General features: G+C 38.4%; 3 protein-coding genes across 8 annotated transcripts; 2 read left to right on the forward strand and 1 right to left on the reverse strand.

Annotated features, from left to right (window-relative positions):
- Positions 1 to 253: 253 nt before the first annotated feature.
- LOC101742541 (uncharacterized) lies at positions 254 to 12,812 on the forward strand. 5 transcript variants are annotated; one of them, XM_062674233.1, is made up of 10 exons: positions 257 to 382; positions 1,385 to 1,419; positions 1,503 to 1,630; positions 7,205 to 7,426; positions 8,073 to 8,223; positions 8,552 to 8,840; positions 10,037 to 10,131; positions 10,472 to 10,535; positions 11,599 to 11,745; positions 12,080 to 12,812. In XM_062674233.1, the coding sequence occupies exons 5-10, from the start codon at positions 8,132 to 8,134 to the stop codon at positions 12,773 to 12,775; spliced, it is 1,383 nt and encodes a 460-aa protein (XP_062530217.1). In that variant the 5' UTR covers positions 257 to 382; positions 1,385 to 1,419; positions 1,503 to 1,630; positions 7,205 to 7,426; positions 8,073 to 8,131; the 3' UTR covers positions 12,776 to 12,812. The 5 variants fall into 5 exon arrangements, with proteins under 5 accessions (XP_062530216.1, XP_062530217.1, XP_062530214.1 ...); XM_062674232.1 differs by lacking the exon at positions 1,385 to 1,419 and having other exon boundaries at positions 254 to 382; XM_062674231.1 differs by lacking the exons at positions 257 to 382; positions 1,385 to 1,419 and adding an exon at positions 810 to 898.
- LOC119630052 (kallikrein-8) lies at positions 298 to 4,095 on the reverse strand. Its single transcript, XM_062674234.1, has 5 exons — positions 3,819 to 4,095; positions 3,216 to 3,301; positions 2,278 to 2,341; positions 1,469 to 1,615; positions 298 to 1,214 (listed from the first exon to the last, which is right to left on the reverse strand). The coding sequence occupies exons 1-5, from the start codon at positions 3,936 to 3,938 to the stop codon at positions 1,035 to 1,037; spliced, it is 597 nt and encodes a 198-aa protein (XP_062530218.1). The 5' UTR covers positions 3,939 to 4,095; the 3' UTR covers positions 298 to 1,034.
- A 1,921-nt stretch (positions 12,813 to 14,733) lies between the features above and the next one.
- On the forward strand, positions 14,734 to 20,286 carry LOC780848 (cytochrome c oxidase polypeptide IV). Of its 2 annotated transcripts, none has more exons than XM_021348473.2 (6): positions 14,734 to 15,029; positions 16,323 to 16,422; positions 17,824 to 17,937; positions 18,655 to 18,847; positions 19,353 to 19,491; positions 20,181 to 20,286. In XM_021348473.2, exons 2-5 carry the CDS (start codon positions 16,327 to 16,329, stop codon positions 19,484 to 19,486), a joined length of 537 nt encoding a protein of 178 aa, XP_021204148.1. In that variant the 5' UTR covers positions 14,734 to 15,029; positions 16,323 to 16,326; the 3' UTR covers positions 19,487 to 19,491; positions 20,181 to 20,286.
- The last annotated feature ends 4,956 nt before the right edge of the window (positions 20,287 to 25,242 follow it).

A 25,242-nucleotide genomic window follows, 5' to 3' on the forward strand; every position in this document is an offset into this window, starting at 1 on the left:
TTGACTTGTATTATTGACTTTATTAACTTAAATGAGCAACGGTGATCACCAACCAACAATGCCGTCTGCCTAGAGTGGCAATAAAAATATCAGATTTAAAGAAACCTTCAAGGAAAAAACGAATTAGAAGAGATTAAGCAAATAAATGTCAGTACCTAATACTAGGTATCTAGGGTACGGTTTTGTTATTCATTGTAAAAGAACACAGTTAATGATAAAAGATTTTATGACGTATGTCATTTGTATTTTTAGTATAGGGAAACCTCCTGATCTGAATTTTAAAATGAAACAACATAAGACAATAACTTATAACTGTATGCTCATCACTCGTTATCCAAAATCAACTGTGTTACTCGAAAGATGTCGCTGTTTGTTTTACTAGGTAAGGAATTGATTTTATCTTTATCAATTTGTGGTTTATCATATTTGTGTGTATATTGTTTCTTGTTAATAGTCTCTTTTCGGATTTTTCTTTTAAAAGGTTGTGTGTTCTTTTTTTTAATCGTATTCTTTTCTGTTTTGGCATGGTATACATCATTTTTTGTTGTATCAATCTCAATACTCAGACCTTTAGAATCACTATAATGAGTTTTAATTTCATAATTATCTGAAACGCTTTCGTCTTTATCACTCCTGTCTTCAATATCAGAAGAATCATTTTCACTGTCTTTCTCTTCTTCACTCCTTTTAGTACCTTTGAATTTTTCTGTAAAAAGCTTAATATATTCTTTGTAAGTGACTGTTGGGTGTGGCGTTATTTTATAAGATAACGTTGTCCAACGATAAGGAGCGTCTAGGTCGAAATCGACGTTATTTGGATAATTTATAGGAATGTTCTTTTTTTGTGAAGTAGTCAAGATAATTGATTTAGTTTGTCTACTACTTTCAGAATAGCTTGGTAAGAAAAATATTGTATTGTTAGCAAATGGATTGTTTGTCATGGACGAAGTCACTGGGGTGTTGAATACTTCATTGAATCCGTCGTTTAGATCACCGTACAGTATATCTTCTATCAGGCTAAAGTTTGATAGGAACTAATTACGTAAAATTTCGGTTAAAGTGTTAATTTTTTTCGAGAATCTCAAGTTCTTGTTCCCAAATTGTGAGGGTTTTTTAATTTTGTGTTCCTTCTTTATTCGTTTACGCCGTATGTTTTTTGTTTTATGATTTCGTTTCTTTAAAGCATTTAGGGATCTTCTAAGCGGGATACCGTTCTGAAAATGAAATCATCAGTAGTGTTTCAGCTTAGTACGAAAAAGTAACACTAAATGTGTCAATACTACCTTATTTACATTGAAATACAGTATAGGCTAGACCTTTGCAATGTTTTCTGAAATTGTAATATTTGTGTATTTTATACACTAATTTGGTCTTTTATTTATAGTGATGATGACAGAAATACTTTAATTGAGAGATGAGGTATTACAAAATAATTAAATGGTTAATGTAAGTTTTAAAAAAAACGTACATGTTTTACTATTCCATCAATCCATTCTGCATAGTATCCCAGCTTAGTGAACACCGTTGGCGAGTCATGAGCCCCACAAACCGGTGAACCGAAGCTTATCACTCCAACCAGTGTATTGCTTACGACACCGGGTCCACCGACGTCTCTCTGAAGAGTCAGATAGTAAGTAATCATTGCTGTAACTAGTAATAAAAGATATAAACAAGGTGAACCACAACCGTAAAGAGAAAGTTTTTTTTATTGCCTGGATATGTGGACGAGCTCACAGCCCACCTGGTATTAAGTGGTTACTGGAGCCCATAGACATCTACAACGTAAATGCGCCACCCACCTTGAGATATAATTTCTAAGGTCTCAAGTAAGTTACAACGACTGCCCCGCCCTTCAAACCGAAACATTACTACTTCACGGCAGAAATAGGCAGGGTGGTGGTACCTACTTGCGCGGACTCATAAGAGGTCCTACCACCAGCAAGTCGTCCGGTTCATGATCCGAGGGGTAGCAGGGTCACCTGGCGTCAACACTGCAATGAGACTCGCGTTTCAGAAGAGGGTGTATGGTCTTAACCTAAGCAAAAACTCACCTTCTAAGTTAAGATTTTGATTTAGGACTCCGCTGATTGATTTTTAAATTTGTTGAACACAGTGCAAAATATATTGGCTATGCGCAAAACTGGTATTTTATTGTTTTTGTCGTGCATCTGCATTAAGAACTGTCTTTATACGTCTTAAGAGTAATATGTTTAATTTAATAATGTTTTTAAGTTTATCTAGCCTATTTCTATCTCCTATACCTCTATGTCAACTCACATTACAGGCTCCACTTCCTTTTGAGCTATATCCAGCGCAGAAATTAAGATTCGTTACGTAATGTCTGAAAAAAACGTGAAATTAAAATTAAAATTTTGTTCAGTTATAAATTGCTCGGAGTTTTCAAGGCCACGCGAATCGGAACTCAAATCTTGTTTATTTCTGACGCCTTGTAATAGAGCACAGATAAAACAGTCGTTGTATCAATGCAATTGAAACTTCAATACAGGTTTTATTATGATTGAAGGATTACTGGTAGCCCGGAGGCCTTTCCAGTTTCACCAGGACAGGTGGGCGAGCAAAGGCTCAGCCAGGAGGGGTGGGATTTGCTGACAGCTGCCCGAGTGCCTCCGAAGGAGACCTAACAACTCAAGAGCAGCTGCTTAGCGAATGAATCTACTACCAAATCGGAATCGCGACCCACTGAGAAGATCCGACGAGAAACTCAGTGAGTTGATTCATGGGTTAGGTTGCACGTCGAACTCTTTGTCGAGTTCGACGAGTACGGTTACCGGGGTCCCTAAGCCAGCTCCTAGTGTTAGATCTGAAGGCGTCTAATGTAAAGGTAATTGGATCTGATGGATCCGTAAGGACGTGTCTAGGGCGTCGATGGTGACTGGCTCCTGCGTGATCAGGATTCGGGGAGTAGTCAGCGGCGGCAACGATAAGGCGATTATCATGACGCATAACAATATTGTGTATGATAGGTTGGGTAATAGCATATACATTTGAATGTTTTAATGGTAGGTCTTAATATACCTACATGCAGTTATCTAACACGACGCAATCCAGATGTACGTCAACTGAGGAAATAACCTAAATATATTTGCTCCCCATTTCGCACTGAAGAATACCCGTATTTACAATGTTAATAAATTATTTGTTCAAAATGTAACACAAACTTTCGAAATATTTAAAGTTATATTGAAAGAGCTTACTCTGTATAAATCTCTTTACACGCTTCGAGATTGTAGACGTCAATTTCTGATTTTGAAAATGGCTGTTTACTTGAGTTCTGTAATAACTGTTATGAAAGAAGTCAATTGATATTACAGGCTCTGTATTATTATTTTCTTGATTGATATTGCTTAGATTAAGTTGGTATTTTTAGAATACAGTATTTTGGAAACAAATCTGTGTGTTTGTCGATCGAGAGACAGACTCAACACTAAAAGTCGATCAAAAATTTTTTTTATTTTTTTTACGTACGTGGCAAAAATATATATCTGGAAACGCACTGTGAATGAACGCAGTGGCTCCAGGTTGAAGCAATTGAGCGATACTTAATATGCAGTCTCACAAAGGAATTATTACAATTAAGGTGGTTTACAATTAATCTCGTCGTACTGTAATGGATGATGAATGTTTGAGGTTAGAGTACTGACAATTAAATTTATCAATATACATACATTATCAATATACATACACAGTCATATACAATATTAACTGTGTTCACGAATGCTCGCGTTTGAAAGTCTTTTAACACTACATTATTGATGGCATGAGGGGTGGATCAGCTAATTTAATAATAAACAACTAACATCTGTATCACCCCATCCCAAAACAGTAACAGCAATGACACTACCAGCCAATGCACTTGCAGTTCGATCATACTTAATTCTTCTAATTCTTTTCTTGTTAAAATTAATTTCTTTCTCCATTCTCAAAATTAGCAAGTTATTCTTTAATGTTACAGGATCGTAGTCAGGATGGAAGTGCAACTTAGATATTGTTATGACTTGACCGTCTTCCTCTGCGTACTCGCTTCCTATTCGAACGAAGATGCCTTTAGGACTTTCCCTGTAGTATCTGTTGTTATACGCTCTGTAAGGATAATGCCTATATAGTTTTAAGCTTATACCGTATATTGTTATAACCCTACTCAGTCCAGCATGTTCTTTTACTTAAAGTACATTGAATATCTTACTTGTAATGTTACGTACAAATAGTACCTACTGTTATGCCGGTAGGAGTGACACCATTTGTCGCTAGATAGCAAGAACGGATATCGAAACAACAGGAAAAGTTCTCGAACGTTCTGGAAACGTTTCTCGAATGCTCTAGAATATTTTGTCAGTATTTCAGCTGTATCGAGATTGTTTTAATGGCCCCGAGAATGATTCAAGCGCCTATACAAACGTGACATAGGCAACATGAAGCTAGTTCTATGTGAAGCGAAGCAACGAACGGATCACCTCAAAAAAGCGAAACATTCATTTTGTATACCTCAATTATCGTAAAAATTAAATTGAGTTTTAATTAGTATTTCAGTGTTTTTATTAAAGTGGAGCCCCAACTCATGACAGTTCTGATACATACATTTAACTTATTGTTAATCGGCTTAGTGGTCACTACAAATTATACACAAGATAGTAATTAGCTACGAGCTTTTTGAAAATATAACCTGATTTGGAAGCCATCGACACCCAGACTGGAGGTGTTCGAATTAAGGACTATGTGATTGTTCTTAACAGATCAGATATCCGATAGTGGCTATCATCATGCTACTAGTTCTTAATACCACTGTACCATCTGTGAGTTGTCCTGCTGAAGATAAGCCTTTCTAGGATTCCTAAGTTCAGGGTCAGGTTGCAACGATGGTTTGTTTTTGGTGGTTTCGAGTTAACGTACATTTGTAAGCAGGAAGCCGCTGTGATTACAAAGTTGATACTGATGATGGAGCCCGCACAAACAAATTGTTTCAACATGTGTATGCTAGCCATGAACGGGTACCTTCCATACTTAGTGGCTTTCCCATCGAATATTCTTCTAAATGAAGTGTTTGTGGACAATCTGTCATCTGAAACATATTCCTACGTACCATAATTGGCTATATTTTATAATACATATTTTATCTTATACCAGTAAAATCGGTCCGCTTTATTGGCTGATTTTTTATTTGAATTTTTGAATGGTAAGTCGTTCGAGTCCTTGATGATTTTAGTTTCAAGGTTGGTTTAGAATTACTGGGGTTGCGGAGATATTTTGGGTCTGTATGCCACCGCTTATTGTAACAAGTGGACTGCGATTAGGTAGTGGAAACGTTATCTATTTACCATCGAACCTTCCAACAACTCACCAAACTTACCTGAAACCTGAGGCCACTAATATAGTGCTCTTCCAGCGTTCTTTCTTTCCAGTTACATGAAAATCCTGGAATGAACTCTCCCTACGGTACAACCCTAGCGCTACGACGTTCATCATGCGGTAACCACGTTCCATCAGACGTACTATACACTAGACCAGGAGCTCCCAAACTTATTTTGTCTACTACCCACTTTGAGAATAAATTATTATTTAGCGCTCCCCTTTTTTAACCTACTTAAAAATCACTATAGCGAGAGCTCCGTCAGGATCTAAGAGTCCTCCTAAATGATACTTACAACTACACTACTGATAATTACAAATCGCCTACCAAGCCTCTACACAACACCCCCATTTTTTTTCTGGGTCTCTTACCGCCCCCTTTTAGGCTTCCAGCGCTCACAAGGGGGCGTTATCGCCCACTTTGGGAAAGGCTGCACTAGACACTTAAATTAAACGAATTAAAAACAAGCGAGTGCGAAGTACACGCGATCGAAGTAAAATCTTCAAAAAAGTTTTCTGTGTCAGCCTCGACAGGCTAAATATTATAGATGTATATGATTGTTACGATTTAGTGTCGCTTTTTCGTTTCATCATATTTAAAATCACAATGGTGCTAAAGAGGTATTCAATTTAAAAACCAAAATTATGGAAATTTAAAACAATATTACAAGCAATGTAGGTATAGAATTTCGTCTGTATTATATTGTTATATTATACCGTGGTGTATACAGCAGGTGGGGTGAGAGTTGTTACAAAAACCCGTACTTTACTTAGCTGATCTTGCGATTCGCAACGGAGCACGGCGGCGTTATTTAATTAACGTCATGCATAAGGATTAGCAATTTATACTTACTCCATACTTTTAAATTTATATATTGTTTTTCCGTTTTTGTTTTGTTATCAATAATAATCTGACTATCACGAGTGTCGTTTTGAACTAAATCCTGAATACTGAGAGAGTCAATTTTCTTAATAAATTTGTTCAATACTTCCATTGATTCAATGGATTCCAAACGATCTGTTTCATTAAGTGTTGTTTGATCAACAACCTTTGGTTGTTTTGTTGTTTTCATTTCATATTCTTTCATAATTTCATTTATTATTTTCATGGTTTTGGATCCTATTGCGCTAGTGTTTTTTGTATCGCTTTTACTTACATCAAGCATTTCTTTGTAAATTTCGTAATTATCCTCGAGTATTTTATTTAAAAAAACATGCATTGAAGTTAATTGTTGACCTTTGACTGAATTTTTCAAACCGTTTCTTAGCTTAAATTCAGAAAACAATTTGTTGACGACAGCATGAATTTTCTCATTGATTTTGTGAAAAAAATTATTTTCTCTTTTAAAAATATCATGAAAATATTTGTTTTCTGCATCCGCAAAAGTTATAAATGAAATAAAAAATACAAACATATACATTTCTCGATGAATAACGTGAAATGTGTGTTTTGTTACAATCAATTTATTGATTATGCAATAGCGTTCAATCCATTTTACTATTCTCAGGTTTTTGTATTGTAATCAAACATAAATTTTAGCATAAAATAAAACAATGCATTTTTCGGAATTTCTAGTATTTTCATTGTTTTTAAAACGGGTGTTAACATTGAAAAGTTTGACGGAAAACACAAATAACAATGACACAACTACAAAAATAGAAAATACCATTAGTAATCTATTTACGCAACTCAATGTTAAAGAAAATGAAGACATTGAGGAGAACTACAGAATACATCGATATTTTACAACAATGACTAAGGAAAACAATCAGAATATCTATAAAAGTTTTGAAAACCATTTACGCACAAACAATACTGATCTTCTAACTTATGTTATAGATGAAATACTAAACGAAGACGCAGCATCCAACAATGAAAGTGTAAAAAGCATTAACAGTGCTTTAAAAAAACTAGGTGCATTAAAAGGATTTTTAAATCACAAAGTAGATGCAACAGCACACACTGGGGCTCTGACCCTGTTCGTAGAAAATGAAAATTTAAAACGGAAAATAACCAATGAATCTGTACAAGACGACCATTCCAGTGACGTTGAATTCTGGCGTATGTGTAAATTGATTTGGCTTACAGCTACATAACTAAAGTACTATCTCGAGTTCCACTAACGGTTTTAATAAATTGCTAATAGGCTGTCGATTGTGAGCACTCATGAACAAAAGACGTATTACCTATGTTATAGGAAGTGATAACACAGAGTACATTTTCCAACGAGCGGGTATCGTTGCTTGGAAGATAGCTCTTGTGATTTGTACACATTAATGATTTCTTGAGAGTATTAAGGATCAATAATTTGCTTAAACCGTATAAGCAGTTATTTTAGCTTCATGTTGTTTTTTTTGTGGGATAATTACCATCGTCTTCATAATTCCCGTTACGTCTGTGAGATCTGGTGATCACTTCAGATGAAGTGGGTTAAACAATCGGGTGGGTGACCAAGCTCATCCACGACTGGATTTAAGTGATTACCCAAGCCCATAGACATCGTAACGTGAACGTGACTCACCTTGAAACATGAAATCGAAGACCCAAATGTATTGCATAACGGCTGCCCTTTAAAATGGAATGCAAGAGTCCTTCGCCACAAAAACAGGTAGGTCGGTGTACCTACTCGTGCGGGCTCGTAATATCCCCTAACACCAATAAAATCATTTCTCATCTACCAAAATGAAAGAAATAACAAATTTCACAGAACCAAGCGGTCGTAGGATCTACCAAGGCAAAAGAACTAAAGTAAAGTACTTTCCGTTCATGGCCAGTATTGAAGTGTTCAACAAGTTTCAATGTGGCGGTTCCATCATCAAGTCTGATCTGGTCATCACCGCAGCTTCATGTTTGCAATTGTAAGTTTAGTTCAATTAGGATTCTTGGTTTAATATTATCATTATTTAGGGCAGAATCACACGTGTGATGTGACAACATTATCGTTTATAAACAAGGAAATAGCACATCAAATAAGCTTTTTTTATGGATTTTTCTGGTAAACGAGTCCACGTCCCATTTAATATTACGTGGTAACCGGAGTAGAACTTAAAGAATGAACATGGTTTGAATAAAATAAGCTAATTATTTTTTGACAACGGGATATTTTTGGTTCAACACAGTTTGGTGTAAATAAAAGACTTAAACATCCTCTTCCTTTTGTAAATGTTAGACTGTCCTTGAATCCAGGGCATGGAATAATCGCTTCTTCCGAGAGAACCCAGCGTTTTTGGCCGTTCGCGTCGGCAGCACGTATTATAATGGCGGCGGTGAGGTGATACCGGTCCTTGAAGTCTATTTCCACCCCTCTTACAACCCGAAGAACTTAAGAAGCAACATTTGCTTACTAAGACTCCAGCGGAGGATCAAATTTAGGAGAAGAACTAAGAGAGTGAGAAAGATTGATATTGATAGAGAAGATAATCCTCTGCCTTTGAATACCGATGGTGTTGCCGTTGTTGGTTGGGGGGCTAAAAGGGTGAGCTAAACTTTATGTATGTATATATTATAAGAATAGCCATATTGAATTGTTATAAATAACTCATAGCTTTAGTTAGTTTCATGAACTCACAATCTAGAGTGAAGATATGAAACGAAGTCACTGATACCACTGGTCAGTTTATTTTTATTAAGCTTTTTATTGGGGGCAGCGCGTAATGTGTATTAAAGTTGATGTTTTTATGTAATGACAGAAACCGTTAGCATTGCTCTGTATTCTAGAAAGGTATCTGTACTTACAATCATCTAAACAAATTTAACCTAGTTTTGTTTTCAGGGTCCTTTTTTTTTACTGCTTAGATGTATGGACGAGCTCACAGCCCACCTGGTGTTAAGTGGCTACTGGAGCCCATAGACATCTACAATGTAAATGCGCCACCCACCTTGAAATATAAGTTCTAAGGTCTAAGTATAGTTAGTAGGTATATGTTCGTGCCCGTTCATGTCCAATATCATCTAAGTATTGATATCAAGGATAAATAACTAAGAGTATAGGTGCAGGTAAATGTCCAGGTAAATGGCAGGTACCTGTCTACAATTTGTAAAAGTCAAGAAAAGTCCTCTAAAACTATAATGTTAGAAGTCACTTTTGAAGGTCACAATTCTATTGTTATTTCCTCTAAGCTCTTTTGAACCGACCATGATAGCTGACTACAGGGTGCCTATGTGTTTAGATTTGACATTTGACCGCCGTGGACTTGACTGGACTTGACCGTCGGCAGTTGGCGGTTGTTTACAAGAGTGTACCAGACTCACCATAAACCGGGAGAATTGTCTTTTTTTTTTCCTACCTAAGCTGATGGTCTGGAGAGGCCATCGAAACCTTAACTAGTAGGTGAGCTCACGGGGCTCAAACCTGACGACGTTCGGAAACGCGACCCACTGAGAAGATCCGGCGAGAAACTCTGTGGGCTGTGTCTGAGGGTTAATTTACTCGTCGAGCCCTTCGTCGCAAGCAACGGGTTCGACGAGAACGATGACCGGTGCTTGAGGTACCTAAAAGCACCGTTAGTGGATCGGGAGGATCCGAAATGACGTGACGAATTGGCGATTGCCCGTGAGGCGCATAACATCTGCCCACAGCAATGATAATGACGGACGACCCCTACCCCTCTGACAATAGTGATACGACAAAGAACGGAAGCAGCGGACTATTAATAATTATGTATTTCACAGGCGAGCAACATTGTCGTCGATCCTTGGGAAAATAGATTATCCTTTTCAGTCCTTGATGTTTATCCAATGTGGGATTGTAAGGATGTGTATTCCAGGTGCGTAGAACTCAATATATATGTGGACTAATTCAGATTAGTATCATTTTTATATTTAATTTTAACGTGTATACAATCGTCTGTTTTATACATATATTTTCTTTGTAAGTCTTTATTGCTGATACTAAACAATGATATTTACACACAGTAGCAAATTGTTTTAACTTAAATCTAATACATCTGGTTTCCCGGTTCAGTGATCAGCGTGTCCTGTGACACATAGGCCTCTTCCAGCTGCTTCCATTCTTCTCTATTGGTAGCTTTTCTGGACCAGATTGTGTTTTATACATATAACTATGTAGTATTAAATATAAAAAAGTTAAAATTTTTCCTGTTTCAGTCAATACGTAACAAAGGATAACTTCTGTGCCGGTTTCCTATCAAAGGGCGGAGGCGCTTGTAATGTATGAAGTTATAGTTTTTTTTAAACTTATATTTTGTTTTTATTATCGACCAAAGCAGAATAAAAATGTACAAGATACGAAGTGAAATTAACTAACCTTACCATTACCATTTAATAAACCTTATTTCTCAAGTGAGATCCACTTATCGCGAAGATGAAACCGTTATTAGGGTTCCTCCTTTAATTAAATTTCAAAGTAGCGTAATTTCATTAATTTAAATTAATATTTTCATTACACGTTAGACGGTACTTAACACAATTCTCTTGTATAAATGAATAACATCTCAGTAATCCGAGTCCATGAAAACTATCAATTCTAAAATGAAAATCGGAAATGCGAAATATATCTTAAGCTCATACAATCTTAGGAAATAATTTCTAGTTATCAAGCAGTAGGGCATATTCTAAGCCCGACGGGGAGGTACCCTCATCCTGCCTATTTCTGCATTGAAATATATTTTTTTCCTACCTATGCTGATAGCCTCGAGAGGCTATATCAGATTCGCCCTAACGTGTAAGTGAGCTCACGGGGCTCAAACCAGAGTGGTGCTAACACTGGCCCTAGCAAGAGCAGTGCTTCGCAGAATCTACCACGAGACCGGAAACGCGACCCACTGAGAAGATCCGGCGAGAAACTCAGTGGGCTGTGTATGTGGGTTTATTCGCTCGTTGAGCCCTTCGTCGCAAGCGACGGGTTTGACGAGGAAGGTGACCGGTGTTTGTGGTACCTAAAAGCACCGTTAGTGGATTGGGAGGATTCGTAATGACGTGTTTTGGGCGACGTCGACGTGAAATAGCAGTTCAAAGATGGAGCAGCCTTTAAATTAGACAGTGAGCTCGTCCACAAATCTAAGCCATAAAAAAATAAAAATAAAAAGTTGAGATTTCGGTCTTATGTCTTAGATTATAAGGTGGCGTTCAGATTGTGATGTCTTTATACCTGTATCCCCTAAACACTAGGTTAGCTGTGAGTTCGTTAAAGCATCTACGGGAAAAATAAATAAAAATGAAGTATATATATCATATAGAATAGTATGTATATCAAATGTTATTAATTTCCGCAGCACGACGTTGGCGGACCGGGTATTGTGAATGGCCTTTTAGCTGGTATTATCAGCTTCGGAGCTCCCGTGTGTGGTGCATCCGATGCTCCCACCGTCTTCGTCAAAGTTGGGTTTTACGCTGATTGGATAGATGAAATAATGTCGCAGGTGATTAAACTTATCGTGGATAGAAATGGATTTCTTTTCTTTTAATTGGAATATGTTATTGCGGTCGAGATGACGATGTCAACCTGATGATGTGGACGATCGGATTTTTCACTTCCTATTTATATTTAAAGTCCTTTTTTTATTTTTTTGGGTATTATTTTGGCAAGTTATTAAAATGTATGATTTAATTTTAATGGTGCTTGCTGTGTTTCATATGTAAGCTGCCATCACTAATTTGAGCTTCAAATTCATTTTAGAAAGTTTTATAGTAAATCAATGAGAAATCTCAGTGTTCGCTCCTATTAGCAGTATTATTAAAGCAAAATTATTCCAGGACGTTCCGCACGGGAAGAAAAGAACAACATTGAAACCTCCAGTCTACACGCACATGCCATCTTACAAGCCTGAAACTACGACTTTCATAATCGAACCGTTGAGGGAGTCCAAGTTAGAAGACGAGGTAACCATCAACAAGGAACTGCGGCAGTCGAAATCAGATAACAAGGGGTTATTCAAAGAATTCCTAAGAACGATGTTTAACGAGGAAGAAATCAAGCAATATGCTGATTTAATTGATGAAACGGAAATCGATAACGATAATATTGGTGTTAATGAAACAAAATCTGTGACAAAACTTGATTTTGAAACAAGTGAAGTGACCGAAACTTATCAAAATAAAATTACCCAAGAAATTCAAGTTAAAAGACTATCGAAGACAAATTTGATAAAACCAGTGGAAATTAGGAATACTGAAAATAAGAAAACTTCTAAATCAGATAAAAATGAAAATAAAGATTTAAAAATCACAGACGAAAATATTTTAACTTTACTTTATTTGTCTGATGACGAAAAGAAAGAAATGGCAGAACGCACAGATAACGAAAGTGGCCTAGGTATAGCAACAGATCCATTTAAAGATTTAACGTTCAGAAGTAATTCCTCAAATGCAATTAATTCGATACATAAGGACGAATTTTACGATTTAATTGCAGAAATTATTGATGAAACGGAGAAACGAACTAAAAGATGAATGCATATTTAATTTAATAATAAATATTTTGATTTTTTTGAGTTTTTTAACGTCTACTTAAATGAGCTGGAATTTTGTCGTCTATTAGATTCTAAATCTATTAGATTGGGTCACAGTCAAACCGTTGTAAATTGCAAGGTACGCGTCATTAAGCAAACAGAATGCAAAACTTTATTAATTACCTTCGTTATTCAAGAAATCGATTCATAAATCATACAGTACTCAAGTATATTTACTAACATTTCGACGAGGTCAGCCTAAGAAATCATATTTTGTTTAGCTTTTGCTAATAATAGGTTGGGGAAAAAGTTTCTTCGCATTTTTTAAGACAATTCACAACATTTTGTAATATAGTTTATTTACATTTAACTAAAGTATGTAGGTACCATTTTGTTCGATAACTTTTTGCCGTCTTGTAGGTAGGGACATGATCCCATTGCTATAGAAATTTTGGGGCTCCTGATAAAAATAGCGCGACAATTGGTTTTGGCAGTCCTCTCGTGATGTTAACCTGACACTGCCTAAAGAATTCTGAAGAGACCGAAACAGGTGGAAATCTGAAGGTGCAAGGTCAGGACTATACGGCGGATGCATTAACACCTCCCAGCAAAGCTCTCTTAATTTTTGCTGAGTGGCTAAATATGTGTGATGTCTAGCGTTATCATGATGAAAAACCACACCCCTTCTGTTGATTAATTCCGGCCGCTTTCTCTCAACTTCTTGCTTTAATCTCATCAGTTGTTCACAGTAGAGTTCAGAATCGATAGACCTGCCTGCTGGTAACAGCTCATAATGAATAATGCCCTTCCAATCCCACCACACACACACAGTATCACCTTGTTGCGAGTTAGCCCGGGCTTAGCCACAGTCTGTGAAGTCTGACGGGCCTTTGATCACGACCTGTTTCGACTACCGACCATAAATGGCCATCATAAATACTATAAAATTTAACTAGTTGTTTTTGCAATTACGATAATGTTGTATCAAACCCTAGACTTTAGCAGACCAGGACCCTTGTACTTACGCTAATACACGAATGAAATACAAACAAACCCGCAATATTGCATAATACGACTATATCGATGCTTGTGCAATATAATCTATGATAGATTTAGATTATAGATCAGCATTTAGTTCTTAGTCATCACTAAGTTACTTTCTTTATTTATTTAAAATGCTGAGCTCGCGCGCCCATTGTTTTTTTATTTTTTATTGCTTAGATGTGTGTACGAGCTCACAGCCCACCTGGTGTTAAGTGGTTACTGGAGCCCATAGATATCTACAACGTAAATGCGCCACACACCTTGAGATATAGTTCTAAGGTCTCAGTATAGTCACAACGGCTGCCCCACCCTTCAAACCGAAACGCATTACTGCTTCACGGCAGAAATAAGCGGGGCGGTGGTACCTACCCGTGCGGACTCACAAGAGGTCCTACCACCAGTAAATACGCAAATTATAATTTTGCGGGTTTTCATTTTTATTGCACGATGTTATTCCTTCACCGTGGAAGTCAATCGTTAACATTTGTTGAGTACGTATTTCATTAGAAAAATTGGTACCCGCCAGCGAGATTCGAACATCAATGCATCGCTCGATACGAATGCACCGGACGTCTTATCCTTTAGGCCACGACGACTTCAAACTACACGCCCATAGGCACGTGCCTAGTTTGCCTTACAGATAATCTGCCTGCTATAATGCGAAAATAATTTTTCCCCAACCTATTACTTAGTGGATTACTTAGTGACTATACTATTTGTAAGAACCAAGAAAAAAATGTTGGTGGTCTAATGATTTTTTTGGTTCTTTCCAGTTTCAAGGTAGGATAGTAAAAGGATAGGCGTTATTAAAATTATGCTATGGCATTTTGGTATCCCAGGATAGGTGATGTCACTTCGTTAATTCAAATTAACGTCGTATCAATTGCTTACATTAACCAGAGCTACAAAAATTATTACTCTTCTGGTCTTATATCTTATATACCCAACGACCATATGAAGAGTCATACATCCCATTCTCAAAAATGTGTTCGTGGTAATAAAAGTAGAGGTAAAAATCTAATTCTAAATTATACATTATTTTTCATAACCTTGTCTTTGAGGCATTGTTTGAAACAGTCATGAAGACATGAAATATTTAAAACGTAATTTAATGTTTTTGGATTCCATAAACAACGGAATGTCAAATCGATAGCAAAGTTTACGAAATCGGCCACAAGAGGTCTCTAAGTTATCTAATTTTGCTAGTGTTGGTGAGTGTGATTTTCGTACAATTCAAGTCCAATCCTTCCAGGTAAATTGATTTAATATAGTAATATTTACTATTCAGTTCATTATAAATATATATTGTTAACACAAATAGCGAAAAATTAAATAGTAACCAAGAAAACGATAATTAAATGACAAGTATTAGCTGTAGTTCGAAATTTAAATTTGTCATATTTTTGTTTAATTACTGACACTCTTTAGAACTAATTGTAAAACACTTATTATTTTACAATTTCACATACCCACATACATAGTTGAATGTAAAATTAGAATTTTAGTGATTTTTTTGTTATGTAACTTTTCGCTATCGATTGATAATATGCAAAACGTAACCTCAAAATTAGATTATCAAACTAAACTAAACGATTATTTAGGACGACCAAAGTACTGACGATATCTTGAAATGACTGCAAAATAGTTGACAACTTGTAAAGAAATATGAAAATGCAAAACAATATTATATGTTTCTTTTAAAAATCCTTTTACTTTTAAACAAAATGTTAATACCTTCAATTGACTTGACATAATGTTAACAAAAATCTATTTGAACTTATCTAATACTGCAGCACGATAGTTCGAATACCCTACTAGGGTCGAATACCCTGCAAACGTTAAAAATGGATGAAATGTTTTAATGAATTTCCATAACATGTCTAAAAGTGTTCAAAGGTTTAATCTAGTACCCATTCTATTCAATCACAGTGAACTTATCTTAATAGTTCAGGCTCAGCTAATGAATATTGTTTTCAGACCATAGTGAGTAGCACATAAATAAAGGAAGAATTACACCCTGTGAAATGTAGTTCATTCAATAAGTCTCATATGAAATGTGTATAAAGTAATAAAAAAGTAATTTGAACAACTTCATGATGCAGTAAGAACCTGATAATACTAAATGTTTCTAATATTATGTAAATTGAAAACTATGTATGTTTAAAAGTATGAAGCTGTCATGGCCTAAAGTATAAGACATCTGGTGCTTTCGTACGTAGCAATGCATTAGATTTAGAATTTCGCCACAGGTACCAATTTTTTCAATGAAATATGTGCATATGAAATGTTCATGATTGACTTCCACTGTGAAGGAATAACGTAGTGTCATAAAAAACCTGCAAAATTATAATTTGCATAATTAATTAATGATGGTAGGACATCTCCGGGATCCGGTAACCACTTAACGTCAGGTGGGTCGTGAGCTGGTCCATCCATCAAAGCAATAAAAAAAAACAATACAATTAATATTAAATTAAAAACTAGCTATGGTTTTGTGTTTCCAGCAAAATGGCCAATTATCTGATGCGCCGGGCGCTCATCAATGCTATCCGTGTTCCTGTCTGCGCCAGGGCTGGATCCACTGGAAACACTGAACTTGCCAAGGTGAATTCATGAAATTAAATTAACTAGTAGACCTGGAGTAATTGAAATTCGACTAATTATAATTAATTGAGTGTTTCCCGAGCGCTATGACATGTCCTTCTTCAAACGAGGCTTGTGGAGAGTATTAAGCGGTAGACAGCGGCTTGGCTCTGCCCTTGGCATTGCTGAAGTCCATGGGCGACGGTAACCACTCACCATCAGGTGGGCCGTATGCTCGTCTGCCTACAAAGGCAATAAAAAAAAAATAAAAAAAAAATTGAAATTATAAGCTTGAACATTATTGTGGTTCTATTGTCAAGACTTATTTAATGACAGATTTTGCCAAGACTACAGGACAAATAATATTAAAGATACAGACTTTATGCAATAACAAAAGTTTGACAATTGACAATAAACAAAGAGTATATGTGTGTGTGTGTCAAATACATGGTAGTGTGTGTAATGGTTTTTTATTGATTTAACGTATTATCAATGCATAATTCAAAAAACATATTAGCATTCTGCACTCCTTATCTATATTCTCTATAAGTGTGGGGAATTTCATACTCCTCCGTCCACGCAATTTTTGTCAAAAGGGGTACAAAGTGTTTGCTTCACGTATGAATATATAGATATAAACATTCTGCACTCCTTATCTATATTCACTATAAGTGTGGGAAATTTCATACTCCTCCATCCACGCAATATTTGTAAAAAGGGGTACAAAATTTTTGCTTCACATATTAATATATAGATATGCCAAGGTGAATTCATGAAATTAAATTATTATGGGTATTAAATTTGGAATTCTTGGTGTTCAAGGTTGAAGGAATGTTGAGTATCAGAGGCACTTAGAAAGTAAAGCCAAGTTGGCTTAAAAATTGTCAGCTTGAATTGACTGACACACTGCCTGAACTGTGCCTGTCTCATGTCTTGTAATGAACATGTTTTGGTTTCTCTATGGTTTTACTCACCTTTCTGGGCCAGGTTTCCCTGAGTATTTACATTCGCACAAAGTAAAGAAATATTATTTCAGTTGAGATGTAATAAAGTTGAAAATGAAATTATTTTGCTGTGATAAAAAAAAAAAATATTATTCCTTAGGTTGACGGATGAGCTCACAGCCCACCTGGTGTTTAGTGATTACTGGAGTCCATAGATATCTACAACGTAAATGCGTCACCCACCTTGAGATATAAGTTCTAAGATCTCAGTATAGTTACAACGGCTGCCCTACCCTTCAGACCGAAACACATTACTGCTTTACGGCAGAAATAGGCATGGCGGTGGTACCTACCCGCGCGGACTCACAAGAAGTCCTACCACCAGTAGAATGACTGCATAATGACTGAACAAAGTTGAAGGTGGTATAAAAGTGTATTAATATAAGCTTTAGATAATAGCTTAAAATTATTCTCCTAGATTGGTGACCGTGAGTGGGTAGGCTATGGTTTCAACGGCCAGCCCAACTACGTAGACAGGCCTGACTTCCCCCTGCCTGCCATCCGGTTCCGTGAGGACACCCCTGACATTAAGGTTTGTATTTATTTGTGGATTTTTTATTTAGCACTAGTTGACCCGGCCAACTTCGTAGTGCCTCAATCTATAAATAAAAGGCCTAAACTTTTGTATAAAATAAACTTAAAACACAAAAGGAATCCGTCTGATGGGGGACACATCAAAGGGAAAGCAAAATTGTTATTTTTATTTAATTTCCAGCATTTTCATATTTATCTACCTTTTAAACCTTCTCTGGACTTCCACGAATAATTCAAGACCAAAATTAGCCAAATCGGTCCAGTCGTTCTCGAGTTTTAGCGAGACTAACGAACAGCAATTTATTTTTATATATATAGAAAATTTGATGTATTATATTTAAGTGCATCTGCTGCAAAATCTACTGGAATCTATACATGCCATTAATGCTGGTGACAACATTGAGATATTTGTAAATAGTGCAAAATAAACACTCACTCCAATTCAGGTGTATAGAGAGATTCATGGTGCTTGTTGCTTTTTGAATTGTAATAATAACATGATTGTATATTGGGATTGCAAGTTGGCAGATATTAGTAGCATAAAATATATTCTTCTTCTGGTCGCTCCCTCAATTCTGAGGGTCGTGACTGTATGTCAATCTAATATTTATAACAATATATATAATAATATATATAATGAAACATATATAATGAAACATATATAACACTCTCTAAAAAGACAACAACATTTTAAATATGACGGTATTCTTAATAGGCTCTCCGTGAAAAAGAAAAGGGTGATTGGCGCAAATTGACCCTCGAAGAAAAGAAAACTCTGTACAGAGCTTCATTCTGTCAGACCTTCGCTGAGTTCCAGGCCCCCACCGGAGAGTGGAAGGGAGTCGTTGGTTGGGCTCTAGTCCTCTCATCTTTGGCTGCTTGGATCTACATGGCCATGAAAGTCTTTGGTAATTATAAAATATGAAATTTTAGGTTTTTGCAAGTCACGTGATCCGGAATCACTGGTTACTTACTGCTCTTATAGTTTATTAATTTTGTTTTGTAGGAAGATTGCAGCAGTTCATGTTTTGATAACTTTATATATCACAAAATTTGCAGCTAGAAGTTCTGGTCGATAATTTACATTTTTTAATGCAATAGTGAATCATTTTCATGAATTTAATATTGAACATTAACTAACGTGTTAAAGGCCACGGATGAACACCATGTGTACACTGTATACTTGCCCCTAGGAATGCTACAATTTACAAAATATCGGCCAAAATCCTTGAGTTTTTTTTTGCAAGTATTGTCAAGAAAAAACGTGCGGCTTATGGAAACAGTGACTATACATTATTTTCCGAGATATGTTAAATGGTAGACAAGCAGTGTCCTTTGTGGCCCCTGCGCCAAACATTTTTTACAGAATTAAGCTTAAAACTGGCCACTAATAATAAATGAACTACATTCTAGTGTACAGTCCTATTCCTGACTCATTGAGTGAAGAGAGGCAGAAGGCTCAGCTCCAGAGAATGTTGGACCTTAAGGTGAATCCCATCGATGGACTTGCCTCCAAGTGGGACTACGAAAACAACCGCTGGAAGTAAATTTGGTAAGTTTCATTTACTCATACTGTTCACACTTGTGGAATTGTGTCGTAAATGGAGTAGCTGGAATAGTACCACTGGAGACCCCGGACACCTCAACATGCATGCTGCTGCTTGTGCCTTTGAGTCATCTCGAAGATTGATGTCTCAGTTGAATTTTATCAGCTTGAAATGTATTTAACTATCAATGTAATGGAATCCTTTTATGTGATTTTCACCGACTGCATGAATAACTTGAAAGTCTTGAATTTTATCATTAACACTATAATATTAATAAAAAAGTAATCATTTAAATTGAGTTTGTTTTGCTACTAAAGCCCTTTTTTTAGTCTTTGCATTAAATGTTATTTTCACTAGTATAGATCGGTGAGTTCACATTGGTCTTGTTGTTATGTAGCACCTTTACGTGCTCTCCCTGTTGAGGTTGGATTGGTTCGCAGCAGAGATGTGCGGGACAGTGGTACAAACCTCCCCGGGGGCACGCAACAGTGTGCTTAGTGCGAGTTTTTAACGTTAACAGCGCCCCTAGCGGCAAACGAAGGGAGGCTGTTCCAACTCCATACAAATTTTGAGTTAAATTTTAAATGATCGAGAGGCTTTAATTTAAAACTCGCACTAAGAACACTGAACCTACCATCAAAAGTCTACAGCGGCCGTCTCAAATGTTTCTAACGAGATGTGGTCATGTTTTCAGATACTGCACTGGCGAGTAAACACTTCTGGGTTGTAGTGTAGAGAAGAAATTGTGTATTTAAGAGAATAAACATCTGTGTAAAATAATAAATGTGATTCCAATCAAATGTCTAATTGTCTTATTTGTCTATTTTTAAAATTGTCCAATTGATTATCGTTGTCAAAGTTAGATGTTTTGTCCTGTTTTTTTAGCTGACAGCGGAGTTGAAACGCACACGTCCTGTGTGCTTAGTGCGAGTAACGTTCTCGATAGCGTAAAAGTTAACTCAAATTTGTATGTAGTTGGAACAGCGCCCGTAGCGGCAAACGTTCCAACTACATAAAAGCACGCTGTAGCAAGTAGGCATCGAGCAGCCAAGTACTGGCTGGTAACCGTACTCGTCGAACTCGACAAAGAGGTCGACGTGCAACCTAACCCATACATCAGCCTGCTGAGTTTCTCGCCGGATCTTCTCAGTGGGTCGCGGTTCCGATCCGGTAGTAGATTCATTCGCGAAGCAGCTTCTCTCGAGTTATTAGGTCTCCTTCGGAGGCGCTCGGGCAGCTGGCTGAGCCTTTGCTTGCCACCTGTCCTGATGAAACTGGATTCCCGATTCTGCGGACAGAATGGAAAGCAGTCGACGTCGCCCAAAACACGTCATCTCGGATCCTCCCGATCCACTAACGGTGCTTTTAGGTACTTCAAGCACCGGTCACCGTTCTCGTCGAACCCGTCGCTTGCTACGAAGGGCTCGACGAGTAAATTAACTCTCAGACACAGCCCACTGAGTTTCTCGCCGGATCTTCTCAGTGGGTCGCGGTTCCGATCCGGTAGTAGATTCATTCGCGAAGCAGCTTCTCTCGAGTTATTAGGTCTCCTTCGGAGGCGCTCGGGCAGCTGGCTGAGCCTTTGCTTGCCACCTGTCCTGATGAAACTGGATTCCCGATTCTGCGGACAGAATGGAAAGCAGTCGACGTCGCCCAAAACACGTCATCTCGGATCCTCCCGATCCACTAACGGTGCTTTTAGGTACTTCAAGCACCGGTCACCGTTCTCGTCGAACCCGTCGCTTGCTACGAAGGGCTCGACGAGTAAATTAACTCTCAGACACAGCCCACTGAGTTTCTCGCCGGATCTTCTCAGTGGGTCGCGTTTCCGATCCGGTGGTAGATTCTGCGAAGCACGGCTCTTGCTAGGGTTCGTGTTAGCAACATCGTCAGGTTGAGCCCCGTGAGCTCACCTACTAAAGTTAGGGTTACGCTGACATAGCCTCTCAAGCTTCGATCAACAATAGTAACTAGATAAAGGGATACGTATAAAATTAAAGCAAAAACTGTCCGCGTGAATATATACTTATATAGCTACATTCGTTTACTAACAAACGGAGAAAAGAGTTTTGAAACACTTTTACTTTCAAACTAATAACAACTATGGCACCTAGTAATAAAGTCACAAATCTCCAAAACATTATCTAATACGATCATTCGTCACATAAAACGAGCAAAGCAATAAATTACTCCTGTCACTTACCAATAAAAAGACATATTTTAAACAACTTTTAATGTTAAATCAATCTTAAGGCGCAACAAATAAAGTAACTTTTCCCTTAATTGCTCTGAGAACAACATCGTTTTGCTTTATTTATTTTTGCTTCTTGAAATGCCGATTTCTATTTACTACAGGAGGTAAGGGAGTCGCGCTTAACACTAAAATAATTTATTAATGAATTAAAGTAAAAGTTTAGTTGTTTACTTTTTATGTTTTGGAAATGTATGTTTGTTAGTATCTATACATTACTTATTATTTTATTAGCGTTACGTTTTTGTGTAATATATATTTTAAAGTTTTCGCGACCAGTGCACATAATAAAACAACGCTTAAACGGTTTCAAGCGTGGTATTTTTATTACAATGTTTCGGCCACATTTCAGTAGCCGTGAGCACGGAAGGCAAAGATGTCCAGTGTCAATAAGCGGAGTTCTTAGCTGGCTTATAAAAGTCATCTCTTGTTTCACTGGCGACAATCGAGATCCATTCTGCACACGTGATTGCTAGGAAAGCTAAAATAAAAATGGAAAGCTAAGTATCTAATGAGAGTCCAACAAACAGACACAAAAGTAGCATTAACCAATTTTAACCAACTAATTTAGAAGTGCTGCTAACAAATTTTAAAAAATTATTACAACACAAATCTACTCCATGCATTTACTGTTCTGTTAAGCAAAAGTTTGTCCATGTGTTGGCCGTCAGGTTGTACGCCGCCTCTACGCTGGGGTGGTGCGATCGATGGCCCTGTACGGTGCGCCTGTATGGGCTGAGCCGCGCAATCGGGCTACTATGGCTCGGTTCCTGCGCCGGCCGCAGCGCACCGTTGCTATCAGGGTCATCCGTGGATATCGCACCGTCTCATTCGAGGCGGCGTGTGTGTTGGCGGGGACGCCGCCATGGGAGCTGGAGGCGGAGTCGCTCGCTGCCGACTATCGGTGGCGCAGTGAGCTTCGTGCTCTGGGCGTGGCGCGTCCCTCCAAAAGTGAGCTGCGGGCGCGGAAGGCCCATTCTCGGCGGTCCGTGCTCGAATCGTGGTCGAGGCGGTTGGCCAACCCCACGTGGGGTCTACGGACCGTCGAGGCGGTTTACCCGGTCTTTTATGACTGGGTGAATCGTGGCCGAGGACGCCTCACCTTCCGTCTGGTGCAGGTGCTGACTGGGCACGGATGCTTTGGAAAGTACCTGCACCGGATAGGAGCTGAGCCGACGACGAGGTGCCACCATTGTGGACACGACCTGGACACGGCGGAGCATACGCTCGCTGTCTGCCCCGCTTGGGAGGTGCAGCGCCGTGTCCTTGTCGCAAAGATAGGACCAGACTTGTCGCTGCCTGGCGTCGTGGCGTCGATGCTTGGCGGCGACGAGTCTTGGAAGGCTATGCTCGACTTCTGCGAGTGCACCATCTCGCAGAAGGAGGCGGCGGGGCGAGTGAGGCAAAGCTCTCCTCACTACGCAGAAACCCGCCGCCGCCGAGCAGGGGGTCGGGACCGGGGTCCCGTCCGTAACCCGGCCCCCTAAGAGCTTCGGGCTCCACCCGCTTTGTGCGTGGAGGAGCTTAGGCGTGGGGCAGCGTGGTAGGTCGCGTTCCCCCGACCGCTCCGGGGGAAGGTGTAGCGCGGCGCTATCAATCGGGCTCTTGGCCCGTCGACCGAGGGAACCGGCGGTCATGTTGCTGGCGGCCGCCGGTCCGGCGTCTGGGGGACGGCGGGATGGATGTAATGTGCTTTGCGTAAACCCTGTCCCGCCGTCTCAATAACTCCGACTGGGTTCCCACCCGGTCCGGGGTAGGGCGCCGGCTGTGAGCGGCAGGAGTTTTTAGTGAGGTTCGACTCCCACATACCCCACCTGCCGTGCGGGTGGGGATCCGGCGATTTTCTCCTGTGGAAAAAAAAAAAAAAAAAAAAAAAAAAAAAAAAAAAAAAAAAAAAAAAAAAAAAAAAAAAAAAAAAAAAAAAAAAAAAAAAAAAAAATGTGTTGGCCGAGCCTTGGCCAACATTTGTAGCGGTGGTTAAAAATCGGTAATTTTGTTCAAAATTTAATATTATTTATAAGTTTAAAGCTTACAATGTAGTTTATACTTCATGTACTTACCGAAAGTAAGATACTCCGGCCGTTAAATTGCTTTTTCGGGCCTTAGTTTTGCAACTTTTGAATACACACTGCGGTATTGTGAGACGGGTTGACATTGGCTGTGTTTGAAGTGAACTAAACAAAATAAGAGCTCTACTCCGGCCGTTAAATTGCTTTTTCGGGCCTTAGTTTTGCAACTTTTGAATACACACTGCGGTATTGTGAGACGGGTTGACATTGGCTGTGTTTGAAGTGAACTAAACAAAATAAGAGCTCACATTTCAAGTGCGCTGTTATTTGACGAGACGGATTTTATGCACCGACCCGAAATCTAGTTACTATTGTTGATCGAAGCTCTCAAGGCTATCAGCATAGGAAGGAAAAAAAAAAAAAAAGAAAAAAAAAAGATGAAACTGGAAAGGCCTTCGGGCCACCAGTAATACTTCATTCATAAAAAAGCAAGTACTCGCAAGCGACTAAACGCAGTTCCACATCATATGACGCCCACGTCATCTCACCTGACGTTTTTACCCGCTAGTGTTACTGTACAATTAGTTTTTGTACATATGTGCGTGTTGTGATTATTTACATTCAGTGGTCTTTGTAGCTAGTAATAAAGCTCTCCATTGTTTATCTTCCGTGCTTCACGTCAGATCTGCTTTGGGTCAGCACTGTGATTTCTGCCGCGGGATGCTCGTCTCCCTGGTAACCGGTTAGTAAAATCCAGACACGTCTTGAAGTAGTCATAGTTTATACCTACCGGTCTGAAGGACGTATTGACTCTTTAATTCTTATCAATGTATCAATGGTAGTGAGTTCGATTCCCACTTTGGCAAAAAACATTCATTTTACAGATATTTGTCTTTTTTTTATTGCTAGATGGGTGGACGAACTCACAGTCCACCTGGTGTTAAATGGTTAATGGTGCCCATAGACATTTACAACGTAAATGCGTCACCCACCTTAAGATATAAGTTCTAAGGTCTCAGTATAGTTACAACGGCTGCCCCGCCCTTCAAACCGAGACGCATTACTGCTTCACGGCAGAAATAGGCAGGGCGATGGTACATCCCCGTGCGGACTCACAAGAGGTCCTACCACCAGTATTGTGCAAATTAAAATATAATTTTGCGTTATTCCTTCACCGGGAAGTCAATCGTGAACATTTGTTAAGTACGAATTTCATTAGAAAAATTGGTACCCGCCCGGATTCCAACACCGATGCATCGCTAGATACGAATGCACCGGACGTCTTATCCTTTGGGCCACGACGACTTCGGACGTGTGCGATTTGCGTCCGATTTATTAAAAGTAGACAGCTGTGTATATGTTATGTTTAGTACCATAACATCATGATGGCCGTAAGCTTGTCCATCTATATATTATTATAACACTAGTTATGGGGGTGAAAGAATTGAGGGTTCCTCGGAACTAAATATTAAACGCCATAAATAAAAGCCACAAAA

Source organism: Bombyx mori, chromosome 20, assembly GCF_030269925.1.
Source record: "Bombyx mori chromosome 20, ASM3026992v2".
NCBI classification, from domain to species: Eukaryota; Metazoa; Arthropoda; class Insecta; order Lepidoptera; family Bombycidae; genus Bombyx; species Bombyx mori.